Source organism: Stenella coeruleoalba, assembly GCF_951394435.1.
Source record: "Stenella coeruleoalba genome assembly, chromosome: 7".
Taxonomy (NCBI): domain Eukaryota; kingdom Metazoa; phylum Chordata; class Mammalia; order Artiodactyla; family Delphinidae; genus Stenella; species Stenella coeruleoalba.
The window spans coordinates 75,363,487-75,375,519 of NC_137153.1; the positions used below are offsets into that span (position 1 = coordinate 75,363,487).

The following is a 12,033-nucleotide window of genomic DNA, read 5'->3' on the forward strand; positions in this document are numbered from 1 at the left end:
CAAAAAGCAAAACTTACATTTGTCCAGTGCTGGCAACTATTTACATAGCGTTTACATTGCATTTACAACTATTTAGATAGCATTTACATTGTCTTGGATATAATAAGTAATAGAGATGATTTAAAGTATAGAGGAGGATGTGTGTAGGTTATACATATACATATGTATATGTATATGTATATGTTATATGTAGGTTATATGTATATAGTATGCAAATACTATGCCATTTTACATAAGGAACTTGAGCATCAGGATTTTGGTACCCATGGGGAGTCCCGGAACCAATCCCCCACGGATACCAAGGAACGACTAATTTTTAACAGTTAGATCATGGTATTCTCTTCAAAACTTTTCAACATTAATACCCAAGCTATTTCTACAGATTTTATACAATATCCATTTTTTTTGCATGATAAAAGTCAGAGATGATGGTAAAATGCCAAGCAGCTAATGTCAGTACCAGCCAGAAAAAAACATTTTTCTAGACTCCTGAACACCAAATCTTACCTCAACATACATCAGACTTCTCCTAAAATTATACAAATGGAAAAGAAGTGAGATGCTTACTGCCTCAAGTCATGTTAACATAAGTCAACAGACTTATTAAGGGAGAATTCAAAACTTTTGTTTTGAATGGCAGTGGAAGAGCATCAGGAAACTGAGTTTCCAAAAGGAAGGAAAAAAATGCAGGTAGTTTCAAAATCTTTATTTAGCGCTCTGACATAGACCATGTTTGTTACATAAAGTTAAAGTCCCAGTTTCTGTTTAATCTCATCAAAAAGCTCTCATGTCACCAGACAAGTTCAGTTCCAGTAAAAGCAGCAGAATGAGACGATTCCAAACATTTGCAGTCAGTTAATGCTGGCATATTTCCTCAGAGCTTTTCTATTAGTAATGATACTATGATTCCAGAAACCCCACTGTACTTTCAGTCTACTGGGTTTTTTAAAAAGCCTTAAAAAATAAATACATCAGTGTCATCAGATAATAATTTCATAGACAATACCCACGCTGAATTCTGAACGACAATGTCTCCTCCTCTGACCCAAGCTCCGTTATCATTATTTTTAAAAGCAATGAGCCTGTCAATTAAAGCAGCAACACGTGGCTTTTCAGGGTCTGCATCCTGATGAGGCCGAAACCTTGGGGTTAGGAGAAAAAAAAAAAAAAAGGACTTTTAAAAAGAGTAATGAAAAGGCAATGTAAATAAGCTACTTACGATTATAAACTTAAGTGTCAAAAGCAGAATTTAACTTTGAACAAAACTAAACTAAAAAAAAAACTCCTTAAGACACAACTTAATTATTTGCATTTCAAATATTGAAAAAAAATACAAATTTGCAGAGAACTGCTTTCATATTTCATAGTTTATTTTTAATCAATTTATATTATAAAAGGGACATTACAGAACACTCTAAGCACTGAAACCATTTCAAAAATAAACAGAAAAACCTCAGACCAGGAAATATAGTATGTTTTCACAAATTCTCAAGCTACATGATATTAATATAAACTTACTGAGTAAATTAATCATATATTTCAACATACATATATGTGAAGCAGAGTATTATTTGAGTTGTGTGCTGGTGAAATGCTTTAGATAGAGAGAAAACTGGATTCAATATCTTTAAAAAGCCTAAATTTTAAATAGATTATACTTATGGAATATTACTCAGCCATAAAAAAGAATGAAATTCTGCCATTTGCAACGTGGATGGTCCTAAAGGGTATTCTACTTAGTGAAATAAGTCAGACAGAGAAAGACAAATACTCTATATTATCACTTATAAGTGTAACCTAAAAAATAAAACAAACAAATGAATATAACAAAACAGAAACAGACTCACAGACACAGAGAACAAACTACTAGTTACCAGTGAGGAGAGAGTAGATGGGGGGGCAACATAAGCATATGGGATTAAGACATACAAACTACTATGTATGAAATAAATAAGCAACAAGGATATATTGTACAGCACAGGGAAATCTAGCTATTCTTTTATATAACTTTAAATGGAGTATAATCTATAAAAATATTGAATCACTATGTTGTACACCTGAAACTAATATTGTAAATCTACTATAATAAAAAATACAAAGAAAAAATGTATCAGCACTTAAAAAAAGATTGTATTTCATTGACTTATTAATTATAAAGACTGAATGTTACTTTTTCTTTCTTATCCTTGTAAAATATTTACAAGGACCTTATTGAAAAGGCAAAAAAAATTGGTATCAAAAACTGTTAACCAGGGGCTTCCCTGGTGGCGCAGTTGTTGAGAGTCCCCCTGCTGATGCAGGGGACACAGGTTTGTGCCCCGGTCCGGGAAGATCCCACATGCCGCGGAGCAGATGGGCCCGTGAGCCATGGCCGCTGAGCCTGCGAGTCCGGAGCCTGCGCGCCACAACAGGAGAGGCCACAACAGTGGGAGGCCTGCGTACCACAAAAACAAAACAAAACAAAACAAAACAAAAAAAACTGTTAACCAGGGAGATTGGTTCAAGATGGCAGAATAGAAGGACGTGCGCTCACTCCCTCCTGCGAGAGCAACGGAATCACAACTAACTGCTAAACAATCAATGACAGGAAGACAATGGCACTCACCAAAAAAGATACCCCACATCCAAAAACAAACAAGAGGCCACAATGATACGGCAGGAAGGGCTCAATCTCAAGAAAATCAAATCCTATAACTGCTGGGTGGTTGACTCAAAAACTGGAGTACACTTATACCACAGAAGTCCACCCACTGGAGTGAAGGTTCTGAGTCCCACGTCAGGCTTCCCAAGCTGAAGGGCTGGCAACGGGAGGAGGAATTCCTAGAGAATCAGACTTTGAAGCCTAGCGGGATTTGACTGCAGGACTTTGACAGGACTGGGAGAAACAGAGACTCCACTCTTGGCGGGCACACACAAAGTAGTGTGCGCATCAGGACCCAGGGGAAGGAGCAGTGACCCCATAGGAGATTGAACCAGACCTACCTGCTAGGGTTGGAGGGTCTCCTGCAGAGGCAGGGGGTGGCTGTGGCTCACCGTGGGGACAAGGACACTGGCAGCAAAAGTTCTGGGAAGTACTCCTTGGCGTGAGTCCTCCCAGAGTCTGCCATTAGCCCCAGCAAAGTCCGGGTAGGGTTTAGTGTTGGGCTGCCTCCGGCCAAACAATGAACAGGGAGGGAACCCAGCTCCACCCATCAGCAGACAAGCAGATTAAAGTTTTACTGAGCTGTGCCCACCAGAGCAACACCCAGCTCTACCCACCACCAGTCCCTCACATCAGGAAACTTGCACAAGCCTCTTAGATAGCGTCATCCACCAGAGGGCAGACAGCAGAAGCAAGAAGAACTACAATTCTGCAGCCTGTGGAACGAAAACCACATTCACAGTAACAGGGACAAAATGAAAAGGCAGAGGACTGTGTAACAGATGAAGGAACAAGATAAAACCCCAGAAAACAACTAAATGAAGTGGAGATATGCAACCTTCTAGAAAAAGAATTCAGAATAATGATAGTGAAGATGATCCAGGACCTCAGAAAAAGAATGGAGGCAAAGATATAGAAGATGTAAGAAATGTTTAACAAACACCTAGAAGGATTAAAGAACAAACAACTAGAAGAATTAAAGAACAAACAAACAGAGATGAACAATACAATAACTGAAATGGAAAATACACTGGAAGGAATCAGTAGCAGAATAACTGAGGCAGAAGAACGCATAAGTGACCTGGAAGACAGAATGGTGGAATTCACTGCCATGGAACAGAATAAAGAAAAAAGAATGAAAAGAAATGAAGACAGCCTAAGAGACCTCTGGGACAACATTCAACGCAACAACATTCACATAATACGGGTCCCAACACAGGAAGACAGAGAGAAAGGACGTGGGAAAATATTTGAAGAGATTATACTTGAAAACTTCCATAACACGAGAAAGGAAATAGCCACCCAAGTCCAGGAAGCGCAGAGAACCCCACGCAGGATAAACCCAAGGAGAAACACAATGAGACACACAGTAATCAAATTCACAAAAATTAAAGAAAAAGAAAAATTATTGAAAGCAACAAGGGAGAAACAACAAATAACATACAAGGGAACTCCCATAAGGTTAACAGCTGATTTCTCAGCAGAAACTCTACAAGCCAGAAGGGAGTGGCATGATATATTTAAAGTGATGAAAGGGAAGAAACTACAACCAAGATTACTCAACCTGGCGAGGATCTCATTCAGATTTGACGGAGAAATCAAAAGCTTTACAGACAAGCAAAAGCTAAGAGAATTCAGCAACACCAAACCAGCTCTACAACAAATGCTAAAGGAACTTCTCTAAGTGGGAAACACAAGAGAAGAAAAGAACCTACAAAAACAAACCCAAAACAATTAAGAAAATGCTAATAGGAACATACATATCGATAATTACCTTAAACGTGAATGGATTACACGTTCCAACCAAAAGACACAGGCTCGCTGAATGGATACAAAAACAAGACCCATATATATGCTGTCTACAAGAGACCCACTTCAGACCTAGGGACACATACGACTGAAAGTGAGGAGACGGAAAAAGAAATCCATGCAAATGGAAATCAAAAGAAAGCTGGAGTAGCAATACTCATATCAGATAAAATAGACTTTAAAATAAAGAATGTTACAAGAGACAAGGAAGGACACTACATAATGATCAAGGAATCAATCCAAGAAGAAGATATAACAATTATAAATATATATGCACCCAACATAGGAGCACCTCAATACATAAGGCAACTGCTAACAGCTATAAAAGAGGAAATGGACAGTAACACAATAATAGTGGGGACATTAACACCTCACTTACACCAATGGATGGATCATCCAAACAGAAAATTAATAAGGAGATAGAAACTTTAAGTGACACAACAGATCAGATAGATTTAATTGATATTTATAGGATATTCCATCCAAAAACAGCAGCTTACACTTTCTTCTCAAGTGCACATGGAACATTCTCCAGGACAGATCACACCTTGGGTCACAAATCAAGCCTCAGTAAATTTAAGAAAATTGAAATCATATCAAGCACCTTTTCTGACCACAACACTATGAAATTAGAAATCAATTACAGGGGAAAAAAATGTAAAAAACACAAACACATGGAGGATAAACAGTATGTTACTATATAACCAAGAGATCACTGAAGAAATCAAAGAGGAAATCAAAAAATACCTAGAGACAAACTACAATGAAAACACGATGATCCAAAACTTCTGGGATGCAGCAGTTCTAAGAGGGAAATTTATAGCAATACAAGCCTACCTCAAGAAACAAGAAAAATCTCAAATAAACAACCTAACCTTACGCCTAAAGGAACTAGAGAGAGATGAACAAACAAAACCCAAAGTTTGTAGAAGGAAAGAAATCATAAAGATCAGAGCAGAAATAAACGAAGTAGAAAAAAAGAAAACAATAGCAAGGATCAATAAAACTAGAACGTGGTTCTTTGAGAAGATAAACAAACTTGATAAACCATTAGCCAGACTCATCAAGAAAAAGAGGGAGAGGGCTCAAGTCAAAAAAATTAGAAATGAAAAAGGAGAAGTTACAACAGACATCACAGAAATACAAAGCATCCTAAGAGACTACTATAAGCAACTCTATGCCAATAAAATGGACAACCTCAAAGAAATGGACAAATTCTTAGAAAAGCATAACCTTCCAAGACTGAACCAGGAAGAAATAGAAAATATGAACAGACCAATCACAAGTAATGAAATTGAAACTGTGATTAAAAATCTTCCAAAAAAAAAAAAATTCCAACAAACAAAAGTCCAGGACCAGATGGCTTCACAGGTGAATTCTATCAAACATTTAGAGAATAGATAACACCAATTCTTCTCAAACTCTTTCAAGAAATTGCAGAGGAAGGAACACTCCCAAACTCATTCTATGAGGCCACCATCACCCTGATACCAAAAACAGACAAATATACTACAAGAAAACAAAATGACAGACCAATATCACCGATGAATATAGATGCAAAAATCCTCAACAAAATACTAGCAAAGAGAATCCAATAACACATTAAAAGGATCATGCACCATGATCAACTGAGATTTATCCCAGGGATGCAAGGATTCTTCAATATATGCAAATCAATCAATGTGATACACCATGTTAACAAACTGAAGAATAAAAACCATATGATCATCTCAATAGATGCTGAAAAAGCATTTGACAAAATTCAATACCCATTTATGATAAAAACTCTCCAGAAAGTGGGCATAGAGGGAATCTATCTCAACATAATAAAGGCCATATACGACACAGCCACGACAAACATCATTCTCAATGGTGAAAAACTGAAAGCATCTCCTCTGAGATCAGGAACAAGACAAGGATGTCCACTCTCACAACTATTATTCAACATAGCACAGTAATTAGAGAAGAAAAATAAATAAAAGGAATATAAATTGGAAAAGAAGAAGTAAAACTGTCACTGTTTGCAGATGACATGATACTATACATAGAGAATCCTAAAGATGCTACCAGAAAACTACTAGAGCTAATCAATGAATTTGGTAAAGTAGCAGGATACAAATTTAATGCAGAAATCTCTTGCATTCCTACACACTAATGATGAAAAATCTGAAAGAGAAATTAAGGAAACACTCCCATTTACCACTGTATCAAAAAGAATAAAATACTGAGGAGTAAACCTACCTAGGGAGACAAAAGACCTATATGCAGAAAACTATAAGACACTGATGAAAAAAATTAAAGACGATACAAACTGATGAAGAGCTATACCATGTTCTTGGATTGGAAGAATCAATATTGTGAAAATGACTATACTACCCAAAGCAATCGACAGATTCAATGCAATCCCCATCAAATTATCAATGGCATTTTTTACTGAACTAGAACAAAAAATCTTAAAATTTGTATGGAGACACAAAAGACCCTGAATAGCCAAAGCAGTTTTGAGGGAAAAAAATGGAGCTGGAGGAATCAGACTCCCTTATTTCATACTATACTACAAAGCTACAGTAATCAAGACAATATGGTACTGGCACAAAAACAGAAATACAGATCAATGGAACAGAATAGAAAGCCCAGAGATAAACCCATGCACCTATGGTCAACTAATCTATGACAAAGGAGTCAAGGATATACAATGGAAAAAAGACAGTCTCTTCAATAAGTGGTGCTGGGAAAATTGGATAGCTACATGTAAAAGAATGAAATTAGAATACTCCCTAACACCATACACAAAAATAAACTCAAAATGGATTAGAGACCTAAATGTAAGACTAGACACTGTAAAACTCGTAGAGAAAAACACAGGAAGAACACTCTTTGACATAAATCACAGCAATATCTTTTTTGATCCACCTCCTAGAGTAATGGAAATAAAAACAAAAATAAACAAATGGGACCTAATCAAACTTAAAAGCTTTTGCAAAGCAAAGGAAACTACAAACAAGATGAAAAGACAACCCTTAAAATGGGAGAAAATGTTTGCAAACGAATCACCAAAGGATTAATCTCCAAAATATATAAACAGCTCATGCAGCTCAATATTAAAAAAACAAACAACCCAATCAAAAAATGGGCAGAAGACGTAAATAGACATTTCTCCAAAGAAGACACACAGATGGCCAAGAAGCACATGAAAAACTGTTCAACATCACTATTAGAGAAATGCAAATCAAAACTACAATGAGGTATCACCTCACACCATTTAGAATGGGTATCATCAGAAAATCTACAAACAACAAATGCTGGAGACGGTGTGGAGAAAAGGGAACACTCTTGCACTGCTGGTGGGAATGTAAATTGATACAGCCACTATGGAGAACAGTATGGAGATTTCTTAAAAAACTAAAAATAGAATTACCATATGACCCAGCAATCCCGCTACTGGACATACACCCAGAGAAAACCATAATTCAAAAAGACACATGCACCCCAATGTTCATCACAGCACTATTTACAACAGCCAGGTCATGGAAGCAACCTAAAAGCCATCAACAGACAAATAGATAAAGAAGTTGTGGTACATATATACAATGGAATATTACTCAGCCATAAAAAGGAACGAAAGTGGGTCATTTGTAGAGAGGTGGATGCATCTAGAGACTGTCATACAGAGTGAAGTAAGTCAGAAAGAGAAAAACAAATATTGTATATTAAAGCATACATGTGGAACCTAGAAAAATGGTGCAGATGAACCGGTTTGCAGGGTAGAAACTGATACACAGACGTAGAGAACAAACGTATGGACATCAAGGGGGGAAAGCGGTGGGGGTGTGTGTGTGTGATGAATTGGGAGATTGGGATTGACATGTATACACTGATGTGTATAAAATGGATAACTAATAAGAACCTGCTGTATAAAAAAATAAAATAAAATTCAAAATTTTTTTCTTAAAAAAAAAAACAGAAAACCCTGTTTACCGGGAATTCCCTGGTGGTTCAGTGGTTAGCACTCCGCACTTCCACTGCAGGGGGCACGGGTTCAATCCCTGGTCGGGGAAGTAAGATCCCACATGCTATGCAGCATGGCACCCCCCCACCAAAAAAAACAACAAAAAAACCTCTGTCAACTGTAACAACTCAAATAATTCCATAAGGCCACCTAATTTTTAAAAAGATCATTTCCATCATAATCTTACAGAGCTGGGCAGGTTGGGAGAGAAAAAACTACACAGCTTTACAAAAACCATTTCAGCCAGTTGAGATTTTCAATCATACGTGAAAGAAACATCATGTGCACAAACATCACTATGAAAGTTGCTGGCACATGGTAGGTGCTCATCAAATATGTATGATTTGAGAAGCAGCTATGCCCAGAAGACAGCAAGTGCAAAGGTTCTTAGGCATGAGTGAGCTTGGCATATTCAAGGGACAACAAGCAGATTGGCTGGTAAGTAAGAACCAAGAGGGAGAGGATAGACAGGAAGGCATGTGCCAGGCAAGGGTGTGGTTCTTTATTCTAAATGCAAAGGTAAAAGTAGAATGGTGGTTGCCAGGGGCTGGAGGGAGGAGGAAATGGCGAAGTGATAGTCAAAGGGGCACAAAAGGTTTAGTTATGTAAGATAAATAAAGTCTAGAGATCTACTCTACAGCATAGTGCCTATAGCTAAAAATACTGTATTGTATACTTAAAATTTGCTGAGAGTAGATCTTCAGGTAAGTGATCTTTCCACAAAAAATTTATTTTTTAATTAAAAAAATAATGACCATAAAGGAGGTAGAAGGAAACTTTGGCAGGTGATGGATAAGTCTATGCCCTTGAGAGTTCATGGCTGTGTACTTATCTCCAAACTTACCGAGTTCTATACATTATATATGCACAGCTTTTTACATGTCAATCATACCTCAATAAAGCAGGTGGATAAATAAATAAGTGTGATGGAAAGTCATCAGAAACATGGAGTCAGGGCAGTGATATAACCATATTTCACTTTTTAACTGGTCACTAGCTGCTACTTGGTGAAAGGATAATGGAGAACGGATGGTAAGGAGACCAATCTAGAAAGCGCTACATCCACCCTTAGATTGTGTACATAAGGCCTTACACTAAATGGCTCTGACCTAAGGGGTAAAAAGTCTGACTCTGAGCCATCACCCACTCTTCTGGCATTGTAGTTGCTGCCAAACAGCTTTGCAGTCATCACATAATATCAAGCAGATGGAAGAGTTCTGGTAAAGAAACTACACAATGTTCTAAAAGAAAGCCAAAAAGGAAAAAAAAAAAAAAGTACAGTAAAGCAACATCTGATTTTCTGCTGTAGCCGTCTCATTTTTTCTGAAATTTCTATCCATATAAATCACTGACCACTTGCTCAGACAACCTTTATTTTTCATCCTCTTTCCCACTTGGTATGTAGAAAATGCTGTTAATTTTCTATCACCTTCATGTATAAGCCTTCAGCACACTTCCCAACTCTCCCTTAATTGTCCTCTGCTTTAAATGCACTTGTTGGTTCTCATGCTCTTTTACCCTTTTAGATGAAATTTCCCAATCTTAAACTGGGAGCTTTCTGGATTTAAAATATCCCGTCTTTGGATTCCTGTAATTTCATATCTTGAAGACACAAGGAAAGGCTCATCTGATTAACTATTAGGTCAACTTCCCCTTTGTTGAACAGACTAAATATCTTCTGGATCCCATGAGTCTGATGTTTAATTCATGGGCTGGCTTATTACTTATTTGTGTTTAAGTTTTATCATTTTTACTCATGTCTGAACTGCATGAATGCATGAGGGCATATCTTATACATCAGTTTATACAAAATTAAATGTATATACTAGCTGTCAAATGTCTTGTTACTCCTCTCCTATAATCAGTTCTTTTCAATAACAACTTCCAAATGGAGTCTAATTCCTTACCAATATGTATGTATTTATAAACTAGTAACAAAAGTAACAGAAAGCAGAGGAAAGAATACCATTATCATAATATCATACACTCACACACAGTAAAGAACTTCTTAGGCCACGATGAACAAGTTATTTTATTGTCAAGTATAATGAAAATATCAATAGATTCTGAAATATATTTTCTCATCCATCCATTTATACACACACATGTAATTTTTTAAGGCAGATAAGAGAGTCAATTGTGCTGTGTATAAAGATTTTTCTGTTAATACTAACTTAGCAAAGTACACATTATTAGTTCTACCAGTTATAACAAACTCTTTTAAAAAGCAGCAGCAATCTTCTAGCAAAGATTTGTTTTGTCAGTTAATATTCTCTTTTTGGTTCATAATTTGTTGTCATCTGTATGCTCCTTTTTCATCTCAAGTTTATCTCCTCTTTTTCCATGTCATACCTTGCCCAGCTATTAGGTGTCCAGTACCTTCCTTGTGTTTTATTTAAACAATGCCCACAATTTCTCCACTTGTCAAATGTTTTCTGATCATTGCTTTAATATATTTCAGGCTCATCTTGACCTTTAACAATGACTAATTCTACTAACTTATTTGCCCAGTTTTCTCCTGACCTTTATTACTGTGTCACAAGGATTCTGCTTTACCAACCTCCATTGTGACTCCTACTTTATTCCCTTGTGAACAATAGCGCCTGTCATCCTTTTCGTAAATAACTGTCAACAGAGCCTATTAAATCTAGAACCCTTTCAGATCCTTTAGTTGGTCAATCAACTTGAAGTATAGAAAAATAACATGTACACAACTTCTACTGAATATGACCTTAAGTTGCCATCTTTTCCAGAAAATTTTGTTTCCATTGGAGATATTTTATTTATTTTGGCTCATACACAGCATGTAAAAAAAAAAACTTTGTTGAAATGCTGATCCATATCCTAACCACATTTTGTGGTTATAAAGGAGAGTAACACATAGCCCAGCTATGATATGCATCTGAGACTACGAAGAACTGAACCAGAACTAGCTTAATCATCAAGTTTGAGACTTTTCCCTTTGAAACAGATTTAACGCGACATTCCACTTTGACCACTAACAATAAATTATATATGCCTTGGTTTTCAGGGATTATATTAAAACATCTTAGCTTAACTTGTTTTTCAATGAATCATGTTCTACTTTTGGCCAAATTTTGAACCCTTTTTCAACATATCTCTCTTCTTTTTCTTTCTCTTTCTACAACTCTCTCTAACATCAATTTACAACTGTCAAAAAGAGAAAAAGCATCAATTTCTTTGGCATCTCAATAAGATGAAAAGCCCAGCCACAGGACCTAGAACAGCAAAATAAATGTTTTTCCAAAACCCTCCTACAAACCCTGAAAACTTCATTTTAAACATGTTACTGGAGAAAGAGCGCAACAGCTTAACTCAGAAAGTTTTACTTTGGCAAGATATGGCTTGAATGTGATTTAAAAGGACCAGTTCTACCTTGCACTGTTATCCAAACAGAGGTACTCCCTTGGGTCAGCAGCACTAGCATTGGTTGTTTTGACACCTTTGTCAATAAATAAGCCAGCCTGGAAAATATAATAATGGACTGAAATGAATATGAATCCCAAGTTATAACTATATATATAATGATTCATGAAATAAGTTTTAGCTTATC

At 36.6% G+C, this 12,033-nt stretch overlaps 1 protein-coding gene across 5 annotated transcripts in view; it reads right to left on the reverse strand.

The window, feature by feature from the left end:
- Positions 1-12,033, reverse strand: part of CEMIP2 (cell migration inducing hyaluronidase 2) — a 164,115-nt gene that overhangs the window by 26,053 nt on the left and 126,029 nt on the right. For all 5 annotated transcript variants that reach the window (XM_079925819.1, XM_079925822.1, XM_079925818.1 and 2 more), the window contains 2 exons: positions 11,856-11,944; positions 1,011-1,142 (listed from right to left, as the gene is read on the reverse strand). In XM_079925819.1, the coding sequence (XP_079781945.1) occupies positions 1,011-1,142; positions 11,856-11,944 (221 nt within the window). The remainder of the gene's footprint in view (positions 1-1,010; positions 1,143-11,855; positions 11,945-12,033) is intronic.